Source organism: Schistocerca americana, chromosome 1, assembly GCF_021461395.2.
Source record: "Schistocerca americana isolate TAMUIC-IGC-003095 chromosome 1, iqSchAmer2.1, whole genome shotgun sequence".
NCBI lineage: Eukaryota > Metazoa > Arthropoda > Insecta > Orthoptera > Acrididae > Schistocerca > Schistocerca americana.
Genome location: NC_060119.1, coordinates 1,115,942,937 through 1,115,970,391, shown reverse-complemented (window position 1 = coordinate 1,115,970,391; position 27,455 = coordinate 1,115,942,937). Strand labels below are relative to the sequence as shown.

The 27,455-nt window shown below is 39.2% G+C and overlaps 1 protein-coding gene across 3 annotated transcripts in view; it reads left to right on the top strand.

The window, feature by feature from the left end:
* The first annotated feature begins 66 nt into the window (after positions 1–66).
* LOC124618800 (ADP-ribosylation factor-like protein 13B) overlaps positions 67–27,455 on the top strand; it is a 201,748-nt gene continuing 174,359 nt past the window's right edge. For all 3 annotated transcript variants that reach the window (XM_047145379.1, XM_047145378.1, XM_047145377.1), the window contains exon 1: positions 67–246. In XM_047145379.1, coding sequence (XP_047001335.1) covers positions 116–246 — 131 coding nt within the window. In that variant the 5' untranslated portion in view covers positions 67–115. The remainder of the gene's footprint in view (positions 247–27,455) is intronic.

Below are 27,455 nucleotides of genomic sequence, written 5' to 3'. Positions count from 1 at the left end.
TTTCGTTTTTGCACTGCAATACACGAGTGACAGCGATACGTGCAATCTAGCAGGCGGTGACATTGTTTATGTTATGGCGGACGAAGAGCTGTTGAATGTGTTGTGAGACTTGTGTATGTGGTTCATATTCTTGTTTTTATGGTTTCAAGTTAACCCAGATGCGTCCTCACGCTCGTCGTATAACATGGGAAACTGTTCATGCTGTCGGAGGAGCAATAAAGTTGGGCCTTCAAGCGAGAGTCACAAGTAATTGAAACAGATGTAATCCCTTGCCTGACATGACAGACGAAAATGCACGTCTTTACATTGTTTTTCTGCAATGAATCATAGTTTTGCCTTACATGTTTCGACCGGCACAAATGTCTCGTTGATAATTGTGTACAAATCCTTTCATTAGCTAATATACGTTCATTTCTTGAATAAGTGCACGCACTGTTTTCATCCTGATATCTGCACCGCCACAACTTTTCGATATTAGGAGCAATATAGCATATTTTCGGATGCACACTTCATGCGATATATTGTGCGTCCTTATATACTTAAGGACGGTCTAATTTTTGTTTCATCTCTTCATTGTGCCAATAGTTTAGATGCCTGATACACAGATTTATCAATCCAATTTACTGTTTTCTAATTTAATTTTACGAAAACGCTCAAGAGTAAAAAAGTTTTATTGATTTCTCACGAAGAGACGCTCTTAAACAAATGTAAAATAATTTAAGGCCTTTCAATTGCCGTTTCCTAAGGAAATAGCTGCACATATTTATGTCAAACAGTGATATAAAAAAATTGGCGTTATAGATGCAAGCTTCTCCTCGATTCGTATGTTTTCTTATTAATGCCTTACTATTTAATAACTTTTTTGTATGGCTTTATGAGTGGAGTACAACATTTCTCCAAACTTTTGCTGTTACACTGCCAATTTCAGGGCGTGCTATTGTTCCCGAATTCACAGATTCCGGACAAATGGTGACGACCATGAGATTTGGGAGGGGGGGGGGGGTATTACTGTGTATATAAATTAGTAGAGCGACGTATTAAGATCACAGCAACTCTGTGATAGGTCGATGAGGAAATTCTACCCTAATGTAAATGCTTGCTGTCCAAACAGGAAACACCTTCTGCCAATGAACCTTTCATGCCAGCCCATTACATAATGATGATGAAGATAGCAGCCATATTTTTTCCCTTCAGTCATGTGAAGAGAACGAAAATACATACAGTTTCTTTACAATTAAAATAAATAAAGGAGGAAATATTTGTGTTATTTTAAGAAAAAAGGAACAGATGGCAGTGGTGAGACTGGTGCTATGGTGGAGCTGAAAATGCTGTTTCTGGCAAGTCCATTGATGTAAGCTCTCAATAAGTGCAGTAAGGTTAGTGAAGGAGAACAGAAGAGTGAAGGACAAGAACGATGGAACAGTGTGGTGGAGTGAGCTATTGGGGGGGGGGGGGGGGGGGGAGAATAATGATGGGCTAGGAAGTGTATTTGATAAGTGGGGTCTGGCAAAGGAAGGATAAAGGATGGATTTATAGTGATCAGAAGACTATCTGAGGAAAGGATTTGGGCATTAAGGATATTGTTGGTAGGTCGGGTACATGTGAGTGCACACTCTTAATTGGAAAGCAGAACCCATTTGTAGTTGGGTTTGGATATGGTGTGGAGCTGGAAAGAGGAAAGATGGCTTGGCAGTGGCCTGGAATTGGGAGACAACGAGGTTTTGATCTTTGGATTTGTGATGAAATATTGAAACTCCTTATCAACTAGATAGAATGTCATTTGCCACCATCATGTGCCATTTTTTAGGTGTGGATGGGATTTCTGTGGCTGCTAATCAAATGTGAAACATACTGTGATTAATATAAAGATTTTATAACACAAAACAACTATCTTGACAAATTAAATTTTCATTTTGTGGCTCCTTATTGTTTCTTATACAGGATAATTCCATGATGATAATACTAACTTTCAGTGATGATGGACAAGCATAAATGCATAACTTTGAGGTAAAGGGCTCTGGCCCAGAATGACCAAATCAAAAGTTATAAGCAAAAATTGTTCTGATACCTCTTACTGTGGAATACTTGTACTGGTACTTCTGTGGCTAAGATTGTAGAGTACCCAACTGTCATAGGTGATAATATTGACCAAAACAAGAAAAGAAAAAAAAAAATTGATAGTAAACAGGGGTCTAAAATGTGCAGCTTAAGAGCTGTGTGTTCTTGTTCAGTAGAAGAGATGTGTTTCACAGTATCGAAGATGAACAAGTGCTCATAGCTCCTAAGATACACATTTTAAACCTCATGTTAAATAGACTTTTTGTTTCCTCTTAAAATTGCCTAGCCTGCAATCTTAGCAACAATAGTACTGGTACATGTATTCCACTGTCAAGAGGTATCAGAATGGTTTTTGTTTAAAACTTTTGACTTGGTTGTTTCCAGGCCTAGGTCCCACACTTCAAATTGATGTATTTACCCTTCTCCACCGTCCCTGAAAGTTTGTAACATTATCACAGAATCATCCTATGCACCTAAGAAGTTTAGTAAGTCATTTGATAAAACAAAGAAAACAGAGTACCTGACTTTGTCTTCAAAGTAAACTTTTGTTTATGTTAATAGATCTGCCAGAAACTGCCAGCAAAGGCTTCTTTTGAATTCAGTTTATATAATTCAAGTCTTTATGCTCCATCACTACACCAGATATTGGTAGTACCAGGAATCATTCCTGCAATGATTTGGAGAAAAGATGCATTGTGCTTGCACCTCTCAATGAATTCTCCAGCAGTTTTAATCCAAATTGACTTTTTGTGGTGTAAATTGAGAACGAATTACACTGACAAGCCAAAATGTCATGACCACAGCTCACTGTGACGTTGGATGCACCCTGGTGGCATTGTGGACATGTGATGCAGTAACTGAAGAATGTGAGTGGAACAGACATGGATGCGGGATGCAAATGGGAAAATCCATTAAGTTAAGTTATTTTGTCAGAAGGTGGATTATTATTACACAGAGCCTGTGAACAAGTATCTTAAAAAGAGATGTTCATGTGCTACTGTCATGGGCATCTATGGAAAGAGATAGAATGACAGCGAAACTACCACTAGGTGCTCAGAATGTGGGGTTGGGACACTTGGCTGCTCTGTAAAGTAGGATAGATGGTGATCGGTGGCATCTATGCCAGAAGAGCACAATGCTGGTGGAGGCACAAGTTTTCTGGAGTGCACCATTGTTTTAACATGGCGCTCCGCAGCAGACCACTCACTATATGTTGACGTGTTGACCCAACATCATCAGTTACGATTGCAGTGGGCACAAGACCATCGGGATTCCACTGTCAATCAATGGAAATATGTTGGCACTTTGGGTGAAACACATTTTTGCCACACTGGGTCGATGGTCATAGCCACAAACACTGTTATGTGGCATTGATGACTGTATGAACTGCAGCATTGTCAAGCTGAAACCATGTGTATTGTAGGTGGTCTTCAGGTATAGTGTTTACATATTGTTGCAACATCTACAGTAGTAACCCACAAATTGCAACACTCACTGTAGTAATCTGCACATTACTACACCTCCCCCACCACTACCATGGCACATGTCACACATTTGAATAGTGCACCGTTTGGCTACTTCAGGCCGCCACCATATGCCACTGACGGTGATTATTGCCTCAGTCGCCTGTAGCTGATAGCTAGTGGCCACTGCAAGCAAATGCTCTTTATATTGCTGTGCACTGGCTCTGGCCAGCAGTCTTGCACTTGTCAGTAAAATGTATTGTACTGCTTTTGCTTGTGCTGTCATGCCATGATCTAATAAACTGTGGATTGCTTATAACTGTGTCTTTTATTGTGTCTGGAGTTGGAACACAAGTGACGACATGTAGACCTTTTGCATGCTCAACTTCAGTGACTGTTTTTTCGTGTAACTTCTCCGAGGAGGCAGTGCTTCAATCACTTCTCCACCAGCAGCAACTTATTGTGACCACTTTGGAGAAAGCCATGGCTGTGTTGATGGTTCTGGCTCCACCATCTCAGATGCACCTGCTGTCATTCCTACCAAATGACAATTCATCTGAAGATAAGAAGGCTTGTGAGAATGGCTTCTCCAGGACTACATTGCATTTAAGGCGATGGATGCAGACACTTTTGAGGCTTTGTTTATGTCCATGTTGCACATACCAGCTGTTGAACTGGCCTCATACTCTTTTGATGTCACTTGTAGTTTGCTGTCTTATTATCATCACTAGTGTACATACATCGTTGCCACGCTTATAGAATTTTACTAGCGTTGCAAGCAGCCACATCAGTCTTATTGGCCTTAGGCGGCAGAGCTACAGGAATTGTATGCTGGCTTCATGGTTGGGGATGCAGTCATTCGCATAGCACCTAATAAGGAAGTTCGTCAGAGAGCCCACCCGTGTGAGGATCTGATCTAGGAAGAAATTTTAAATCTTGCCCAGTTCTTTGAAGTTTTCTGTGCTGTGTTCCGCCAAATTGAAGCATGGAGAATGTCGCTGTTATTGATAGTGAACCACATCGACACATAGTGACAGGCTCATCAAATGAAGGAAGTTGATGGCATTCAAACCAGGAAACCCAGCTGCTATGGAGAACCACATAGCCAACAACAACAGCAGGGGCACTGTGTGGCATTTGCGTCATGGCCCTCTTGATTTGGGCAACGTGAAAGAGCTGCATGCCTGAGGCAGTGGGCATCGTGCCATGAGTGTCACAAGAAAGGCCATATTGCATCAGTTTGTTGTTTTTTTGCCTGCCTCAGAACAATTGGACGTTAACATTCATTCTGTTTCATCATTGTCTGCAGGTCAGAATAAACTTTTTTTTGTAATGTCTGTGCTGAACAAACCATTGCTGCTGCAAGTGGACATGGGAGTGGCTGTTTCACTCCTCAACTTGCAAATGTACTTATGTCTGGGCTCTCCACATTTGGCTCCCATCAGACAGTGATAAGCTACAATAAACAGCATATGAGGGATTACCGGGGGGGGGGGGGGGGGGGGGACGGAATAACGTTTCCGGAGCTTGTGTAATATGCATTTCTGGTGCTAGGCATGTATAGCACAACTCATTGCCAGTGCTGCCTGTGTTGTCGGCTTGGCTTGATCTGTTCATCTGCAATGATTGTTTTTGCTAATGCTGTTTTGTTTTTGTATTGTTTCTTATGATGGCAAGTTTAAGTGAACAACGTGCAGGTTGAAATTTTGTTTTCTACTTGGTAAAAAATCTGAAACTGTTTTAATGTTAAAAACAGCGTAAGAAGATGAAAAACTGAAGCATAAAAGTGGTTTGCTCGATTTTAAAATGGCTTGTCGATGATGGACAAACCCCGTTTTGGACGTGCATCAACTACCCGAATCAACACAAGTATTGAAAAAATCGAGAGCTTATGCTCACAGATCCTCGAAAGACAATTGATCAACTGTCAAAGATTTGGGGGCCATTTTGGTGCTCAGTTCCGCGGATTTTAACAGAAGATTTGGGAATGAAAAGGGTTGTTGCCAAGTTTGTTCCTCGGATTCTGACTAACAATCAAAAGGAACGTCGAGTTGAAACATGTTGTACTTTGAAACAACAGCTTAATCCAGATTTTCTGCCAAAGGTCATTACTGGTGATGAGTCATGGCACTACGGTTATGACACAGAAACAAAGCAACAGACAAGCCAAGGGAAGACATCATTGTTACCCCATCCATTCATATCAAACATCAAAACAATGCCTATTTGATTTTTTTGGTGCCAAGGGTATAGTTCATTCAGAGTTTGTTCCCCCAGGCCAGACCATCAATCAAACTTTTTATTTGAAAGTTTTAAGAAGATTGCACAGCAGTGTTCATCAAAAAAGACTAGATTTATGGCAGACAGGAGTTCCACCATGACAATGCACCTGCACACACAGCTGTCTCTGTTAGATAGTTTTTGGCAAAAGAATGGCATGATTCTGATGTCCCAAACACCTTACTCGCCTGACCTGGCTCTGTGCATCTTTTTATTATTCCCACACATGAAATGGGGTATGAAAGGACACTGATTTAACGACTTTGAAGAAGTCCAGGAAAAAAGGAGGGGGAGCTGTCAGCCATTTCTAAAGATGACTGCATAAAATGTTTAGAACAATGGAAGTACTGGTGGGACAAATGTGTTAGTTGTAGTGGAGAGTATTTTGAAGGGGATAAGGTTGTTTTGTAAACAATTTGAAAATATATAGGTTTTTTTTTTTAAAAGCCCTTCGTATTGCTGTTCTTGGTCAATTTACAGCTGCCATGGCTTACAAATCTGTGGTCCATCCTCTCACTTACCTGGTTGTGAATGACCCCCGAAGAGAGAATTTGTTTGGGTTAGATGCTTTGATTTTGAATTTTATATTACTGAGACTGTGTATCTTGTATTGGATGAGGTTCCTTATCAAGATATTGTGTACTGAATTTTTGGAATTGTTTCCTGAGGGATTAGGATGTGTGAACAACTTCACAGTATGTATCACACTTAAACCTTTGACTAAGCTGCATTTTTTTTCTGGGCACATCCTGTGCCTGTGTCCTTATGTGAACAAGTTAAGCGCAAATTGGATCACTTAATGTCCCTAGGCATTGTTTGACTGATTTCCATAAGTGAGTGGGCTACACCATTGGTGACTGTCAAAAAATTATCACGTCTGCTCCAACTTTATGTAAACTTTAAAGTTACCATCAGTATGCAATCTCTTATTGACACACATTGTCTCCTTGGAACTGATGAATTACTTACAAAATTGACTGGGGGCCAATTCTTTCCCAAAACTGACTAGGATGAGGGGTACCTGCAGGATGTGTTAGATGAAAAATCCAAACAGTTGCTGTTGTGAACAGGCCCTTTGGTCTTTACGAATACTGACATTTAATATTGGGTGTGGCCTAGTGCTGCATCCATTTTACAATGCTTTTTGGAGCAATTCACGCAGAGGTTCCTTGCTGCATCGACTATCGAGATGATACTGTAGTAATGGGTGCTAAGGCGGAGAACACTTATCTAACTCTGTTCTCTCTTACGGTTTTGCAAACTGCTGGCTTTAAGTGTAATCTTATTAAGTCACAACTTTTTCACGCTCTGTTGGTCATGAACTTTCCAGGTAGGGCATTCAACCCTTGGAACAGCAGGTCGTCACTATTACGTCTTTGTCTCACAGGTATTCCTTGATAAAATGCATATTATCACAGGTTTCTTACTGCTGCAGCCACTCTGGCTCTACCTCTGCACCAGCTGCTTCATAAAAAATGTACCTTTCACATGGTCGCCAGGCTATGGGCATGCATGTGTGCGCCTTATAAACAATGTACAGACTGTGCCTTGCCTGCAGTCTTCCAACATGCTAAAAATTTAGTCTTGGCCACAGATGCATCCCAGCATTGGGTGGGGGTGGTTCCAGCCCATCGTAATGAATGCAGTGGCTCTGAGTGACCTATCCCTTGTGCATCCAAAACTCTCAATGCAGCTCAGCAGCACTATCCACAAATCTAAAAAGAAGCCCTTGTGATTGTTTATGCTTTAAAATAATTTTATGTGTTGTTGTACAGTAGGAAATTCCACTTACTCACAGATCCTAAACCTCTATTTTTCTTGTTTCACCATTCAGCTGAATTAGCTGGCAAAGCCTTCAGTGTTGGGCGTTATTTTTGTTGAGATATAATTGTGAGATCCATATCTGCCCTGCATCACAGCACACAAATGCAGACGCATCGTCTTGACTGCCCATGGGGCCCGTCCGGGTGTTTGATCAGGAAGAACTGTTGTGTTTTCAGTTTCACAGAAGTAAGACAGACTATTAATGGCTTTCCCATTACTAGCTCCAGGAGCATTAGCAGTGGTTGCAGACGCAGTGCTTAAAGTTGTGTGCATGATGACGTGGGTAGCCTGACTGTTCACTGGGCTGGGCATGTGATGTATTGTGGAACTTCAATGTTTTCCGTCATCATCTTTCCCTGTGAGATGGTGCCATTCTCTTGTTGACAGAAGGGGGTACTCCCAGTGTTGTAATTCCAGCAACACTGCATTGCAAGGCTCTCAACCTGTTAGGTCAAAGTCATTGGGGAGACTCCAACACTAAACAATTGGCATTTCAACACATGATCTGGCCTGGTATTGATTGCAAGTTGGAGCACAGGCTCATGACCTACCAAAGTGTTTAAATCAACAGGTGGCACCACACACTGTTTTTTCCCCCTTGGCCAGTGCCTACACTACGAAGAACAACAGAGGGCCTATAACACCTCCTTAGGAAACTCCAGATATTACTTTTGTTTTACTCAATGACCTTCTGTCAGTTGTTAAGAACTGTGACCTTTTTGACAGAAAATCACGAATCCAGTCACAAAAATGAGATGATACTCTATAGTCAAGCAATTTAATTAGAAGTCACTTGTGAAGAACTGTGTTGAAAGTCTTCTGGAAATCTAAAAATATGGAATCAATTGGCATCCCCTGTCAACAGATCTCATTATTTCACGAGCACATAGAGCAAGTTGTGTTTTACAAGAATATTTTTCTGAATCCATGTTGGCTATTTGCTAATAAATCATTTTCTTTGAGGTGAATCATAATGTTTGTTCAAGCACAGTATATGTTCCAAAATCCTGCTGCAAATCGATGTTAGTGATATGGGTCCGTAATTCAGCAGATTACTCCTATTTCCTTTCTTGGGTATTGATGTGACTTGTGCTCTTCCCAGTTGCTAGGTACAGATCTTTCTATTAGCGAGCAGTTGTATCTGATTGTATGTATGGAGTTATTGTATCAGCATACTTTGGAAGGAATCTGACTGGTATACAATTTGTATCACAATCCTTGCCTTTCGTAAGTGTTTTAAGCTGCTTCTCTACATCGAGCATATCTGCTTCTAAGTTACTCGTGCTGCCAGTTGTTCTTGATTTGAATTCTGGAGTACTTACTTTGTCTTCTTTCGTGAAGAAATTTCAGAAAACTGTGTCTTGTAACTCTGCTAAAGTGACACTGTTGCCAATAACATAACCATTGTTATTGTGCAGTGAAGGTACTGACTGCATTTTGCCACTGGTATATTTTATATACTACCAGAATCTCTTTGGGTTTTCTGCCAGCTTTCAAGACAGAGTTTCATTGTGGAAACTATTAAAAGAATCTCCCATTGAAGTTCGCACTAAATTTCAAGCTTCTGTGAAACTTCTTGACGATTTTGCATTCTTTTAAATATGGCATGTTTTTTGGTTGCTTTACAATAGTGTTCTGACCTGTTGTGTGTACCGTGGGGGACCAGTACCATCTCTTATTAAATTATTTCATATATATCTCCAATTGCCATCAATACTATTTCTTTGAATTTAAACCACATCTGATCTGAACTTACATAGTCAGATTGGAAGGTGTGGTGACTTTCTATTAGGAAGGTGCCAAGCAAATTTTTATCTACTTTTTTAAATAGATATAATCTGCATTTATTTTTGATAGATTTGGATGTTACGGTATTCAGTCTAGCTACAACAATCTCATGGTCACTAATCCCTGCAGTCTATCATGATGCTACCTATTTGGTCAGTATTGTCTGTTGCTAAGAGGTCAAGTAAATTTTTGAAACCATTTACACTTCAGGTGGGCCCCTGAACTAGCTGTTCAAAATAATTTTCTGAGAAGGCATTCAGTATGATTTCGAATGATGTTTTATGCCTACCACTGATGATAAACATGTATTTTTGCTGTTCAGCAACTTTATCTTGTGAATCTTTAGAGAAAAGTCGAAGCACATGTACATTAAAAGTAAATAGCAACAATGAAATATTGTTTAAGAAGTAGGAATATTAAAGGATTGATAAATAAATGTAGAAGAAGGAGGTTTCATTGGGGTAGTCTGTCTGTAAATGCTTGAGGTTGTTTAAGGATAAGAGAGTGGTTTAGACAATTGCAGAGAATTGTAACAGTATATGCAGGTTTGGGCCCTGCGTGTTTGCCATCACATGCGAGTATATGCTTCAAGGGCCAAGCATGACCCCTGCAAGTTGTTTGTCAACAGAATAGTTGTTGAGCTCCTTACTGCCAAGCATCTCCTGCAGCCGTCACAGTGTCTGGGGGGCACACTGCTACACATTGTTACAGAATTATATTTCAGTTGTAATCATGTTTGGACCTTTGTCTGCCTGACAGTGCTGACTAGTCATAGTCATACATGGCGTGCAGCTCACAGTAAACAGCACTGCAGTAGCAGACATCTGATAGCATCTGTACAGTCATGTGTCCATGTGACACTGTACTGGGATTCTTCCACTGACAGGTACTTAGATTATGGCTCAGTCTCATGATATCCAGTTCTGGTCCAGGCTCTAGACTGACCACCAGCCATCCTTGATCCTGTACTTCGGACTACAATGCCTTCTGCTGCGTATCAGACGTGCTGTCCATACATCAGCTGCTGTGGAAGGCCCCATTGCACTGGAACTGTTCCCTTCGCCAAGACCATAGCCACTCCAGAAGACTGCTTCATCAGTTCATCCATCAGAAAGGCCTCTACTACACATTGTTACAGAAGTACATTTCAGTTGTAATCATGTTTGGACCTTTGTCCGCCAAGCTGTACTGATTAGTCATAGTCATTAAAGAAACAGTTATTCCGATATGTGCATATCAAACCCTTGGCACATCACTCAGCCAAGGGTTACCATAGCTGGCAGCAAGGGTAATTTATTCTGTGATCCAGTGCTCTCCTCTTGTCTGCAATATACTTCAGTTGTCGATGTGCATAATGTTTTTGTTATATTTGTGACACTCGTAGCTCATGTGGTTTCTCAGTGCAGCACTTGCTCAGGATTCACACATTCCAGCACCTGCTCATGGTTTGCTAGCTGATGCACCAGCTCCTTGCCTCATCCATCACCTGGCTGCCACCCGCCCACCACGTGGAGGCCAAAGCTGCCAAGTCATGTCACATTTTGCCCAGATGAAACAGCCATGGCCAGCACTCTTCCCATGGATGGCAGTGCTTGGACAGCATAAAACCAGTGATTTTTTTTTACCATAGCTCAACACATGTGAGCAGCACATAGTGGCTTGTCTTTTATGTCTTCTGTTTTATAAATTTTGTGACTATAGCTTTATCGCTTGATTTTTAGTTTAACATGTGACATGTAAATACTGTTTCTTCTTTGTACTACTTGCCAGTACTTACACTTAAAAATTTTTTCTTTACTGTAATTTTGTAATTATGTTACAGGCCAATTTGAGAGTTTTATTTCCAATGAAGGCACTCATAGCAGTGCCGAAACCTAGGTCAAAAGAATCCTTTTTTGCGACCGAGGGCTGCTGTTTCTGTTAATTTTAAAATCAATGAGGCTGCATCTTCACATGTGTTTCAGTGTTTCTTCATGTCTATCTATCTATCTACAAGGATACTCTGCAAATCACATTTAAGTGTCTGGCATATGTTTCATCGCACTATATTCTCAATAATTTTCTGTCATTCCACTGTTATACGGCTTGCAGAAGAAACAAACACCTATATCTTTCCATGCAAGCTCTGATTTCCCTCATTTTGCTATGATGATCTGATGCACCTTCACTCATGACATGCGTGATCTCAGAGATCGTGTGCTCATACAGTTCACAGGCCTGCTTATAGAGGTTCCTGGTGTGCCCCAGTGAACTGCCATGGAAACGCTATTATTTAAGCAATCGCAAACAAGTGCTTGGCTCAGTCTGTACCCTGTATTATTATTTGTTCAGTCGATGTGTTACTCTATAAAGTACTATGTTCCATAAATTGTGTTTGCTCTTGCTATAGAATGGTCATTTTTCCCTGTGTTTGGCAGCATCAAGAAAATATTTTCACTTTCAGAGGGGAAAGTTAGTTATTAAAATTTTGTTAGAAGATCCCACTGCAACAAGAAATGCATTTGTTTAATTTTATGTCCACACCAAATCCTGTATTATATTCATGACACTCTCTCCCCTATTTCTCAGTGATACAAAACGTGTTGCTCTTCTTTGAACTTTCTTGATGTACTCCTATCTGGTTGGTTGGTTTGGGGAGCAAGGGGACCAAACTACAGGGTCATCAGTCCCCAATCCTATCTGGTAAGAATCCCACACCATGCAGCAGTACTCCAAAAGAGGATGAAAAAGCATAGTGTAGGTAGTCTCTGTAATAGCTCTGTTGCATAGTCTAAGTGTTTTGCCTGTAAAACACAGTATTTGATTCCCCTCCCCACAACCTTTTCTGTGTGTTCGTTTAAATTGTTTGTAATTGTAATTGCTAGGCATTCAGTTGAATTTATCGTCTTTAGATTTGACTGATGTATTGTGTAACCAATGTTTAATGGATTTCTTTTAGCACTTGTGTGGATGACCCCACACTGTTCATTATTCCGAGTCAGCTGCCATTTGGACTGTACAGACATCTTTTCTATATCATTTTTCAATTTGTTTTCATCTGCAAATAACCTAAGACAGCTGCTCTGATTGTATACTAAATCGTTTACACAGATAAGGAACAGCAGAGGGCCTGTAAACCTACCTTGGATGACCGGGAATGACGAATCAAGTTGCATAACTGAGAACATATTCCATAAGCATGCAATTTGATTACAAGCCACTTGTGAGGCACGGTGTGTTTTCATTTGTTTTGCTGGAGCTGGATTTCATCCTTCTCAGTTGTTCGATGAATTTCAACCACACTGATCTTGTTTGTGTGCTAGTCATCTTGATGGGGCAGCTTACTCAAGTTTTTGCATTGTGCCACTCTGTATTCACATTGCACTATAGTGCGTGTGTACAACCATACCTGACCAGGACTGTTCATGCATTATTACAGTACGTTTCCACCATGTCCTGGATGTGCACTGTTCACTTCTTGGATTATGTACTTGTGTTCAGTTATTTGCTTTCTCAATTGTGGAAGGGATTCCTTTGCAGTTTGTGTTCATTTTTCTCATCAGATGCTTATTCTTGGCGATGCCCTCTCTTGTGCGTAGTTCAGGTAGTCTGTTGCTGCATTGTTCCTCAGTGCATTTTTCTACTTATTTCTTGTGTTTCTGTGTATGCTCAGGTTCCTGTTCCCTTGCTGTGTATTCTCAATCACCAGAGCTCTTGTTGCCTCCAGCCCATCACTCAGGGGTGGGGCAACTCAGGGCCTACTGCAGAGCATCTTTAAGCTCACCCACATTCCTGTTTTTTTCCCGCAGCATTTGGACAGAGCATCCAGAATGTGCGGCAAGGAGTCTTATGTGCCGTCACGTTTGTTGCATTGCTCTTGTGTCATGTGGCACTCCATTCTTGTTCACAGTGTTCTATGCTGGACATCCTTCTGGTACCGTGCCAGCCTTTGCACATGACCCTGTCAGATGATGATCCTTACATTATTGGCCCTGTCGCGGCAGACCCTCCTATCATTGCCATCTCCGGCGAGACCAGCCTTTCTGTCCTTGCCAGCCCTGTCGATGCTGATATGCTCATTCTCTAGCCGGCCCTGTCGATGCTGATATGCTCATTCTCTAGCCGGCCCTGTCGTGGCCAGCCCTACAGTCATCAGCAAACTTATCGTGGCCGGCCTCCTCATGGCATTGTATCCAGCCATCACTGCTATCATGGCCACCTCTGCGGCTGACTGTGTAGCCATCTGCAAAGTCATCCGTGGCTCTGTTGCAGCTGGCCTTTGTGATACTGTTTCTAACAGCCTCCGACTCCTTCACGGCCATCCCCGCATCCAACCATTTGTCTCCACTGGCAGTGTTGATCCCATCATGTGTTCTTGTGGCCCTGGATTGCACCTTTTGGACTATTAACTGTCAGCCCCACCTCCACCCAACCATCCCTTGTCACCACATAGTTCCCCCATGTGGCTATGCCACACTTCTTTCATTCTTATTGTCTTGTTCCAGCCCACTCTGATAGCTGCCCAGTGCCTTTCTCGTCCCCTTCCCCTGGATGATGCACTTCTCCGAGATTGTTGCACCATCTACCTCAAGGAGGGAGGAGTGTAATTTACACAGAGCTCAACCTCTGCATATTTGGCCCCTTTAATTACACGTTTGCTTCATGTACTAGGCATGGTCTCCTCAAGTTATTTGTCAACAGAAGCATTCACTGCCAAGTGTGCTGCATTCACTGCCAAGTGTGCTGCATTCTCACCAGTGTCTTGGGGTCCAGGTCACGCCGATACATGGCATGTAGGTCACGGCAAACAGTGCTGCAGTCACTGGCACATAACATGATTTTGTTATTGGGGGGAGGGGGGGGGGGGGAGGAAAAATCTGCAACAGAGTGTTTGCTAATATTTTTTTCCAAACTGGGCTGTTACAATATATAAATAACTTGCTTCATTAATCATATTAAATAAATATCAGAGTTCTGGGCAGATATCATAATAATTTCTCTAATAAATTAGAAGAAAAAGTAGCACTCTGTAAACTCTGAATTAAAGATGGTCATGATATGCTTTTCTGATATGGAAAGCTTTTAATCATTAGCTTTATTGTAAGTGACAATTTGGCAAACCAGCTTTCAGTTTAGTCTTCTGAAATGCTTATGGAGCCAAATATATCAAGCTGATGTTTCTATTTAGCAGTGAGTTAGTGGTTCTAATTTACTAAATAAACCTAAGTTTATTCTCAGTTGTCATTCTTATATGCATGTTTCTGTGTTGATACTCCTTCCCCAACCTGAAGTTGCAGTTGAAGTAACGTTTTTGTGATGCTCTTGAAGACATTTAAGAGATTATATTGTAGTCTTGTGTTTTATTGTAAAGAGGTTATTATGAGCATTGTTACTCTGTATCACTCTTTGTACAATTACAAGATAATGTACTTTCAATCAAATAAATTGATGCTGAAGCCTGTTGTTTTAAGTTTATTACACACCCTGCAAACTAATGTATAACTTTCTCATTTAATTTGGTACAACTGGTAAGTGTTTAATGAAAATTATTAATAAAAATAATATTGTAGTACTGACCTGAACACCATTCATAATCATCATTACCAGAACTTTTACTAATTTAAACGAACATTTTTTTCACACAAGCGACTTATCATTTGGTGCACCCCACCCACCACCCTACCTTATCCTTGTACACTTTCACCAGTGCCAATCTTTGCTACTAATTGTGATATGCACTGTACAGAACTCTTGCAGTTGTGGTGCCTCTGTCGCTCCCCTCAGCTTGGTGCCCCAAGTTGCAGCTTGTGTCCTTTTTGGTCCTAAATTGGTTCTGTAAACATCAGCTCTAAATTCCGTACCTTAAGAGCGGTGAGCACGTCATCTTTGATATTATGAAACAAATCTCCTCTACTGCAAGTTCTTTATTCCTCATATTTTGCGAGATACGCACCGAGACAAGAAGAAAAGACCATTAACTATCAGCTTTATGTTGCATATCTGAAGAGCTGTGAGCACTTGTTCATCTTCGCTGCTGTGAAACACGTCTCTTACTGAACAAGCACTCATAGCTCTTAAGGTAAGCAATTTAGAGCCCATGTTTGCTGGATTTTTTTGCTTTTTTTTTTTTTTTTTTTTTTTTTTTTTTTTTTTTTGTTTATTGTGCACGCAACCCCTTTTCAAAAATATGGAAATCAAAGAACTTGGAGTGGAAGAGATGTGTTTCACAGCATCAAAGATGAACAAGTACTCATAGCTCTTAAGATATGGATTTTAGAGTCCATGTTTGCTAGATTTTTTTTACTTTAAATTATCATTCCTGTCATATCCCTGAATGTTGACCATTCCTCCTGGGACTCCCTACTTCAGGATATTTACCTCTAAGCTGTCAAGAAGAAGTTGGATAAATAAGTCTGTTCAGAAAAGACAAATGATCTGACTGACTGCAGTGCATGTAACAAAATGTGCGTTAGAGCTTGTGATAATGAAGGTAAACAATATGAGAAATGGTAGTTGAAGTGAGAGTATTTGCCAGCAAAAAGTTAGGAGGAGTCATGAAGTAAATGAGAGAGAGAGAGAGAGAGAGAGAGAGAGAGAGAGAGCGACCGACCGACCGACCGACCGACCGACCGACCCATCCACCTGTAGTGAGGACAAGGGCAGAAATAGATGAAAAGGTTAGGCATTGGAGGCTACAGTCCAGAGATAAGGACAGAGAGTGAAACAAAGAAAGGGTAGTGGTATAGAGATAAAAAGTGCAATTAAGTATTAGAACAGATAAGTCATAATAGATATGTGGAAAAGAGAGCGAGTATGTTTTAATGGCAATTAAGTCCAGAAGTTCCCATCTCCAGAGTTCAGGGAAACTAGTACTGGGCAGGAGAATGCAAATAGTGCATGTGGTGGAGGATGCACTCGGATCCCTTCAGTCAGGCTGTAGAGAGTGCACAGCAACTGGGATAGTGAGTGTCCCTGTGGTGGAGAGATGTTTATAGTACTGCAGTTGTATTGGGCTGGTGCATAAATGTGCAGCATTTTGTCATAAGTTTAGTAAACACAACAGATAAACATAGCAGAGAATTTACTCATCAACTATACATTCTCCTTCGCTATTTACAACAGTCTGCCAGTGCTGGGTAACTTTTCGATTCCATAACTGTAGAAATCATGTGACTTTGAGGCTAAGAACTCATCAAGCCATGTTCAGAGCACATTTTCATTTGGTAAGGAAGTTCCGTGAAGGTCGTTTGATAGTGTGGGAAAGGTGAAGATCTGTGTGAGATGACAATAGGTGTCAGCAGTGGTGGTTACACCTCGGGTAAACAATTTGTAGTACACCACATCGTCACTGTCCCAGCAGATGCACAACATTATCATTTGTGGATGCACACAATAGTTTGTATGGGGAGTTGTTGCTTTGTTTGGGGTTAACTACTCTTTTATTTTCCTTATGTTAGCATAAGACACCATTTCTCATCACCAGTAATGATAGATGATCACCCGAGTGGACGGTGTTGTTCCCAAGCCAATTGATGACAGGCGAGCAGAGATAAACATATGACATCCCACTGTTTTTTTGTGATTTTGGCTTAGAGCATGCAGTACCTGTACACTTGATGTTTGAACCTTCTCCATTGCACAAAAATGTCACACAATGGTGGAATAATGATAGTTTGTCACATTTGCCAGTGCTCAAGTATACTGATGTGAATCACTGTGGACTATGCATTGAAACAATCTTCATCAAATCCCGAATGTCTTCCTGAATGTGGAGAGTCACTAAAGTCAAAACAATCCTCCATAAAACGAGAAAACCATTTTCTTGCTGTGCTGTATCCACTGGCATTATCCCCATACACTCCACAAATGTTTCTGTCTGCCACCACTGCTGTCACCTCTCTACTGAACTCAAACAGAAGAATATGTTGGAAATCTTCTGAGTGATCCACTTGGCAATCCATTTTCTAGCATTCAAAGCTCCACTCATTATCTACAAGTGACAAGATGACAATGTGTAAACTGAAATAGCGACAGTGAATTACAAATAAAAACTTACAATCAAAAAATAAACCCACAGCAGCAGGAATACCAACATGAGAACCAAAAATGCTATGAACTTATGGACCATCCTATTAATAAATAAACCAGTGCTCACAATATATCACAGAAGTAGCACTGAACACAGTGAGTAGCTTTTTTAAATGGTGAAACTGATTAAAAGAAACTGAAATAAAATCTTGTTAAGACACTCTTTAAGTGTCATAAAGTCAAGTGCAAGTGGTAAAATGTCACCTGGAAGTGGCTGCTATAGGTCATCATGGTAATTTTTGTGACACCAAATGTAAATATGCAGCTACATTCCAAATTTTAACAAAAGAAATGAATGCAATATTGTAACAATGCCAACTGCTGTTCTGGGAGCACAGAAATAGTCTGCATTGTCAAGGGAATCTTCTGAAATGTGTGGGGCTTCTTAGCATTGGAATTTAATCATGAAGCTTTTTGTGCTGTTAGATTACATTTAACTCCATCAAGCAGTTTAATCTTTCCTGTAAAACCAAATCTGCCATTGAGATTGATAATTTGAAGAAACAGCATATGATTCGTGTTTTAATTCTGCTTTATCTAAAACATTTTATCTTCTCCACCATCATGTATTTGTGTGTGTCGAGCATCTATTTGACATAATGTGATCATCAATGAAAACAAAATCTTGGGAATAGATGTAACAGAGTCTTTCTCTGACTGCCTGCTAGCTTTCATGATCAGGATCTTTACCATCTGGTCAAGATGTGTATGACGAAAAATTTATCCAATGTATTCTCTACAAGCAACTTTCCCCAGAAAATATGAGATTAATATACTCACTTCAAAAACTCCAATATTCCAGGAGTAGTTCCCAATGACTGTAGATGCCAAGGCATCTTGTGCAGCTGAAGTAGAATGCTATATACCCACTTAGATTTCTCTGTCTGCTTTGCAGATTATGTATGATGTTTTAGATGCTCTTGAACAATATGCATGCTTCAGTAACTGTTATCCAATGTTTATAATTCCTGGATTCATGGGCTGAAGTTTACTAGTTGTTTTGCAGAGGAACAGCTTTCATATTGGCAACACTGTTATCCACATTAAGAAAATTTTTTTTTTGGAAAAGACTTTCAGGAGTGATCTGTTATCCAGGCTCATCACTGATTCATATGCTTGTGCAATGGTTTGCTATTTTTTTTCTTCTTTTTAATTAACGATTTTCTGTTTCACTATGAGGAGCAACATAAGTTCCTCTATTCTGTTAACACTGATGCATGTGAGGACCATCACTGTAAGTTTGCCAACAAGTTTCATTTTTGAGCATAAAACAGTTGACATCTTGAGGTGTTGGGTATTGTGTCAGATACAAGTGTAAATTATGGACAATATTTCGACAACGCGATTCAGGATCTTCATCAGGTGCTACTGAAGATGGATATCAGGTAACACCTGATGAAGATATTGAGTCAGATTGTCGAAATATTGTCGTAAATGATGCTGATATCTGACAGAATACTCGGCTCCTCAAGATGTCAACAAATTGCTGGGAAACTCTGTACTAGAAATGCAGCTTTTTTAATTAGTTAATTAATTAATTTATTTCTTTTTTTGTATCAGGCCTGCTACAACATTATTTTTGGAGGCAATAACATCTTGTTATTTCATTAATTTTTTCACTTTCATTAAACAGTTTCATGTCCTTTAAAACATTGGAAACAACCTGTGAGAGCGGTTAAAGCTTCTACATCCATCTTACAATTCCTAGATAATTTACTTGAATTGCTGGCTCATTAGGAGAATTGGAACAGCAATATCTTGATGTATCTGCTGATATAAAATGTCCCAGCTCAACATGCCACCCAGGTTTCAATTTTTCTCCAGTGTTGCCGCTTCACGAGCAGTTTCTTCATGATCCTTTCATTTGCTAAGAATCCCTTGCCACATCACAGATAGACACTATCTTATTTTAACGTACTTCCATACATTTTGCAATTTCTCCACTCCTGAAAGGTTTTCTTCCTCATTTGCCACCCATCTTTGTGAATCTCAAAAGTAATTAACTGTATGAAAATGTCACTTGCACATCATTCTTACTACTGTACTAGTGTAGGGAATGTGATTGACTTCTAGAAGTCTGGAATGCAGCTGGGAGAGAGGTTGCTAACACCTAGTTCTTAACAACAGCCATCACTGTCCTGGTGCTAACTGGGAATCCAGCTATAATGTGCTGATAGCTTGTGTGTATTTCCAGATCTTCTCAAAGATGTGACACCTACGGAGTGGAAGAAAATCTTGCGAATGAAAGGAACACATAGAATGCAAAACACACACTGTATATAAGGTCTTATGGAAGTTTTTGAAATACTGAAATGAAAATGCATTTTGCCCAGGAAGTGTTTCACACGTGAATGTCTTTCCCAGGTTGCCAGATATCTCACACTAAATGAACAGGAAAATACTCATATGCTTTCCTTACAAAAAACTGCAGTGAAAAAGTAGAGAGTAAGTGGCACTAGTTATGAAAGTTTTTCAGTACTCTTTTGTTGTGGTCTTCAGTCCAGAGACTGCTTTTGATGCAGCTCTCCATGCTACTCTATCCTGTGCAAGCTTCTTCATCTCCCAGTACATACTGTAATCTACATCCTTCTGAATCTGTTTAGTGTATTCATCTCTTGGTCTCCCTCTGCGATTTTTACCCTCCACGCTGCCCTCCAATACTAAATTGGTGATCCCTTGATGCCTCAGAATATGTCCTACCAACCAATCCCTTCTTCTTGTCAAGTTGTGCCACAAATTTCCCTTCTCTCCAATTCTGTTCAGTACCTCATTGGTTATGTGATCTACCCATCTAACCTTCAGCATTCTTCTGTAGCACCACATTTCGAAAGCTTCTATTCTCCTTCTGTCTAAACTATTTATCATCCACATTTCACTTCCATACATGGCTACACTCCATACAAATACTTTCAGAAACGACTTCCTGACACTTAAATCTATACTCGATGTTAACAAATTTCTCTTCTTCAGAAACGCTTTCCTCTGTATAATGTTCAAAAATATTCATGTGGCTTACAGAACAGGTCACATTGCAAAGGTAGCAAAACGTTTTGGCCACTGTTGCAAGCACCCATCAAGATAGCTGAGTATATGCAGAACTTCACCGACAAACTTTCAGAAGTGGCAGTATCGAGCAAAACAAGAAAAAAAGATTGGGTAAACATGGGCTATAAATGCATACCTTAAGATCTATTAAGCACTTGTTCATTTTCGCTACTGTTAGACCCACTTCTACTGAAAGCCCTTTGCTGTCCATAGTTTGAGAGGTGGTAGTTAGGACAAAAGAAGGAAAGAAAGTCTAGTAAACATGGGCTCTAAAGTGCAAACATTAAGAGCTACGGGCATCTATTCATCTTCGCTACTGTGAAATGCATCTTTTCTACGGAACAAGAACTCATAACTCTGAAGGTATTAATTTTAGATTGATGTTTACTACACTTTTTTCTCATTTTGCTTCATACTACCATCTCTGAAAGTTTGTGAGTGAATTTTTGGTTCGCCCTATATATACCATGACAAGAACAGTTTGCAATAATAGCTAAAGCATTGGTTTACTTTATGATATGATGGTTTTCAACTGAAAGAATATTATAGAAAGTTATGCAGTACAGTTTGATTTAAGTTTATTAATTATTGTGTCCTTTTGATTGGTCTGTTATTTATTCCTTTGGTTACTGGTGAGAGAAAAAGGGAGAGAGAGAGAGAGAGAGAGAGAGAGAGAGAGAGAGAGGGTGGGGGGGACTTGAGAGGTGTACTACATAGAGAAGGAACAAAAGTTATAAGGAAACTAGTGACTTCTGATCTCTATGCATTCCACCCACATTTCTATATAATAAATTTTATTATTTATACAAACATTGAACTATTAAAATAGTGTAATGTTCCTTGTTTCATCCTGACTTGATCCAATACTTGATGTATATTCCTTCACAGTTACATGTGAGTGTACTCCTTGCTTCTGATAAAAACCTAACAAGGCAAGTTTCAAGACTCCGGCACAAGGTTTCAAGTTCGAGACTTATGGTTAGGGAATGGATTTTATGAGCTTTTTTTTTTTTTAAAAAAAAAAAATTGTATTTAGGAAAAATATAAAAATATGTTAAAAATATTGTGTTTCAATATTTCAAAATTCTAAATGCCTATTTTAAAAAAATCACTCACTAATTGTGCTCACATAGTGGTGGATTGAAACAACTTGCTGTCGCACTGAACCATGAAGACTTTCTTCAACTTTTCCATCACAGGTTGATGTTGGTCATGTCAAAACAATGCACGATACTACATAAAGGATCTTTCAGCATCACATGATGAAGAGTCCTGCATATTTTGTCAGAGGAATGTTACTGGCAGACACATTTTCAGTTTCACTAATGTCTACTTCTCCTTCCAAAATATTGGCAGTTTTACACATAGTATGAAATCCACCATTTTCTTTGAACACACTTCTAAATTTCTGTTTAGTGACTCCTACTTTTGGATCTTTGGGTGAATTAATTTTTTTTCAGTATCATGCAATTCATTAGCTGCCTGGCAAACAAGCTGGTTGATGTTTCTAATTTTTTTATTTAGTGAAATAAAGAACTCATATTTGCAGATGTGTAAGACAGTTTTTTTATTGTGCTGATGATGAGTAAGTTCTGAAAAATTCAACTTAAGAAGTGTAATTCTCATTTAGTTCATCAATCATTGATTTAAAATTTTCTAAATTGTTTGCACAATAAACTGCTGCTTCCAACCTTGTCCCCCAAAAAATAACTATGGATCTACATGTAACTGCAAGATCTGGATGTTTGGCTTTGAACAAATCAATTATTGTTTGCACTTTCACAAACACCTTTTTGCCATATGAGATCAATTTGTCCACTGTAGGATACTGTATGTATCTGCTCACATACTCTGTGTAATTCACGTTCTATACAAATTTCATATATCATGTGTGGGTATCTTATAGAAAGGCTTTTGCTTGCCCTCTTCATATATGAAGCAGCATCCTTAAGTACAAATTCACCCCATTCAGGCATAATAGCTGAGAGATTCATTGAAAAAGTGAGCCATTATTACATAATTCAGTGTCAGTATTTCTTTACTTATTAATAAAATAAACCAGTTGGTAATTATTTCATCGTTTCCTATCACCCCTATCACATTTCCCCTTTTCCTACTGCTAGAGTCTGGTAATTCACCAACGCTTACCCAGTTTTTTTATTATTCTTTTACTTTGACATTCTGCTCTGATCTTTCTTTAATTTCTTTGTAACAATTGCTCCTACAATTTTCTTAATGTTGACTCTTCTGGTTTTTCAACATTTTTGTATTTCATAAGAAAATTTTTGAGCACTGGACTTCTCAATTTATATAAAGGAGTGACACACACAAGAAAAGTATTACATAAAACTACGTAATATTCAAAGCTTTTTGAAACTACAATATGTGAAGAGGAAGCCGCTTCACCTAAAAGAACTTGTTTATTGATTTATTTATTTACATTTTCTTTGTGTGGAGCCATCGTAATGATGGCTTTTGCAAATGTAAGACTTAATACTATGGTTATATTTACACTTATAAAAGTTACATTTATAAAATACACTATATTCTGTAGCTGTTGCTTCTTATGTCTATTCTTTACATTTATCACATTACAACTGATATGCTAATGCCTCATGTTACAATCACTATCTTAAAATTTGTTGAAAGAATATGAACATTTTTTTTATCAGAAAAGATTTTAATTTTGTTTTAAGAACATTTCCCATGTATGTTCTTAGAGCATTTGGTAGCTTGTTATACCAAATCAAACCACTGACATACGGACTTCTATCAGTCATTTTTAACATTGTTCTGTTATGGAAATAGTTACACTTTGTTCTAGTGTTGTGATCAGGTACATCACTGCCCTAGATAGCTTCTGTTGGTTGACTTATAAAAAATACAACTATTTTGAAGATGTACAGAGACTATATTGTCAGATATTTGTGCTGCACAAACACTTCACGACATGAATCTCTATGTCCCTTCCCATGTATATGTCTTACTGCTCTTTTCTGTAGCAGTAGTATGCTTTTTAAATGTACATCAGCTGCACAGCCTCATAGTTCAATTCCGTAATAGAGAAAGGGGTAAAGTGTTCCATAATATACTAGTCTCAGTGCTTGGCTAGGAACTATCTTTGCAAGCTGGCTGAGGAGATATATGGCACTACTGACTTTTCCACACACGAAATTAATGTAGTATGTCCATCACAAATTTTCATCAACATACACACCCAGGAATTTACAGTTATCATTTTCTGTTGTAGAGATAGTCCACACGCTATTCATATTTTTGTGGTGAGAACTGCCTGTTTTAAATGTCAGTAGTTGAGATTTAGTGACATTCACCTTGAGTCCCTGATCATTGAAGTATTTTGTTACTTCTGTTACACCACTAGTAGCAAGAGATTCTAGCTCATTAGATTCACTCCCATAGAATATGATTGACGTGTCATCTGCATAGCTTACAATATGAGAATTAATGGGTTGTGCAATGTCGTTAATATACGATTCAGCAGGTATGTGGTTAGAAGATTCATGGCTTGATCCCCAATACTGAAAGAGTTTAGCTTTTTAAGAAGTACCCTATGCTTTACTGTATCAAATGCTCTTGTCAGGTTCGAAAATATACCTGCAGTCTGCATCTTCTGGGCCAACAGACAGTAAACTTCATCGATGAACTGTGTTATAGCTGTGGTTGTACTTAGCTCTTTTCTGAAGCCATGCTGCGAATCTACAAGCAGTTTATGTTTTGTGAAAAAGGCACTTAGCTCAGAAAGGATAATGCTTTCAAATATCTTACTGAAACTGAGAATTAATGATATTGGTCTATAGTTGGAGACATCTTCCTTACTTCCCTTTTTATACACTGGCTTCACTACACTCATTTTTAGAACTGTTGGATACATGTTTTCTCTAATGCTGCAATTAATCAGGTGAGTAAGATGTTTAGAGTTTTCTTTTAAGCACGTTTTTGTAATGGCACTGGATACGCCATCCCATCCAGATGAAATTTTTTCTTTAGCATGTATATTGCCCTGCGAACCTCCTGCTCGTTCACTTCCACAAATTCAAATTCGGTACACTGGGTGCGATAGAATTGGATCTCTACCTGTGAATCTATAATATGGATTGATTGTTCACCAGAAATGTAGTACTTATTAAAAATATTACATATAGTATCTGAGTTTTTTATAATGTTTCCATCATGTCTTATGCTGAGTGGTTCCATGTTCATCTTGTTGGGACCTTTTCGGTATTTGTCAATCAGCTTCCAAGATGCTTTGCTTATGTTGTCAGACTATTCTACTGTTTTGCTGTTAATCTGCTTCCTTAGGTTAACAATATCAGTTTTAAAAGATTGCTTGGCCTTATTGTTTTTTTCCTTGCCTAGAAGTTGTATAGGAAATGCCCATTCTGTGTTTACTATCTGCTAGATGTTGCAAGACACATTTTTGACAGTATGGAATTCTTTCACCAATTGTAGAGAATTCACTAAATTCAGCGACATGTTGCAAAGAAGAGTGAAAATTTGACTTTACTTTTGGGATTATATCGCCAGTCACTTATTTAAGATGTTGTTGTTGTGGTCTTCAGTTCTGAGACTGGTTTGATGCAGCTCTCCATGCTGCTCTATCCTGTGCAAGCTTCTTCATCTCCCAGTACCTACTGCAGCCTACATCCTTCTGAATCTGCTTAGTGTATTCATCTCTTGGTCTCCCTCTACGATTTTTACCCTCCACGCTGCCCTCCAATACTAAATTGATGATCCCTCGATGTCTCAGAACATGTCCTACCAACCGATCCCTTCTTCTAGTCAAGTTGTACCACAAGCTCCTCTTCTCCCCAATTCTATTCAATACCTCCTCATTAGTTATGTGATCTACCCATCCAATCTTCAGCATTCTTCTGTAGCACCACATTTCGAAAGCTTCTATTCTCTTCTTGTCTAAACTATTTACTGTCCACATTTCACTTCCATACATGGCTATTATTTAAGATACCATAACATATAATCACTGTGCACTAAACAAGACAGGAGCAATGGCTGAAAACTGTTGTGTACATTGTGTCAGCCGTCCGCATCATAGATAAGTGATTCCCCTTTCAGATAACAAGGCAGCACATGTAGTGGAGGTCACTCTCTACTCAATACATTTATCAGAGCAGTTCATTCAAACTTCTTTATCGCAATATGACAATACATGAGACTTTTTCTAAAAATTATAACACAGCAAAATGACGAATTATGTATTTTTATGTGAAATAGAATTTTTTACACGATCGAAGTGTGCTGTTCTGGGAATTCCTCTCTTAAAGTTTTTTACCTGTGAGGAAAAAAAATTATGTACATAAAAGTCCGTTCCCTAGTCATGATCAACGTAATATTGCATCCTCATAATTCAGTGTTTGCTTCTTTCTTATATTTAACCTGCTTAAGACATTTTCATATAGCATAGTTCTTGAATGGGAAAGGTATGTAATTGATTGATGATGTAGACATGTCATATCCAACACAGCTGACATAATAGTTGAACAACAGGAAAAATCACTCAAGAAATCTGTAAAATTACAGGGAAATAGTATGACTGGCCAGTACTTGCCTTCAGGAGAGAAATTTTTAAGAAAAAAACAGTAATGGTTAGACAGGTTTTGTAATTGTTTCTGTGTATTCTTTTCATCCCAGCCATAATGACCTAAATTGCTGCTTCTATGTAGCAGTGCAGGCAGGCTCCTGATGTCCATGACATGCTTGTAATCCACCACCCATCTGTGTCTTCCCTTTGATATCTGTTCAGTTGTTGCATACTTCAGCTTCACTCCATCCTCAATCAGTTCTCCCAATGCTGGTCATTCTTTGCATCTCCTTTTTTAAAATGTAATTGTCCTCCCATTTGGTTTTTTTGTTATGTCTTCACCAGTATCCAGCACAACATTCCTGTTTAATGCTTGTCAAATTCAATTTAGTCATGCTGTGTCTTTTCTGTTATGCTGAATCAAAGAAGCCAAAACTCTGCAATTTGTCAAATCCACCAGCTGTTAGACATATCTGTCAGGCTTCTTGTGTGTGGAAAGAGGAAATTTTGCTGCCTTTGTTTTGCTGTAGTTTCATTTGAGACACTTTTCTCTTTTATATGATGTATAATCTCCCTTATGGTTGTAAAAGTATGTCAGGAGCAAGGATATTCCTTGACATTGTGCCATATTTGATGTTCTTCCTCTCTGAGTTTAGTATTATTTTCCTCATGCAGTTTTAACCTTGAAAAAATCTGTGCACTTAAGTTGGTTCATGTTTCATTGCTTTGCACTCTGTGGCCACAGAAATAGTTTTTCCGCCTTTTATCTGTATCCATGATCACAGCTGTTGCAAATAGGGGCACATAAAAACACGAGACAGTCAGATGACAGCCTTTGAGAAAAAAGAAAATGTTGATTGCATTCTTCGATAGTATAGGATTAGTTCATCATGAGTATGTTCCTCCAGGTCAAATAGTGAACCAAACTCATTACATCAAAGTCTTGAAATGTTTGTGACAAGCAATTTGACATTGCTGCACTGATCTGTGGCATTCTCAGGGCCGGTTTGCACTGGATGACACTGCAAGACACCATACTGCTTTATCTGTTACAAAGTATCTGACGAGACATTCTGCTATTGCCATCCCACAACCACCATATTTGTCCATCCTGTGGCATTGCAACTTCTTTTTTTCCCATTATTGAAGAGGCAACTGAAAGGAAAGCCTCATCAAGATATCGCAAACATCCAATGGGCTGCGACAAATTAGCCTACAAGCATCACAGTTGGAAAATTTCCCTGCTCACTTCCAAGACCTCCAGAAATACTGGCAACTGTAGATAGATAGCCAAGGGGACTACTTCGATAGGAGCTGGGGTCATTACTTGGTAAGTGCAGTTTTCTACTTTAAAAAAGACCTGTGCTGGA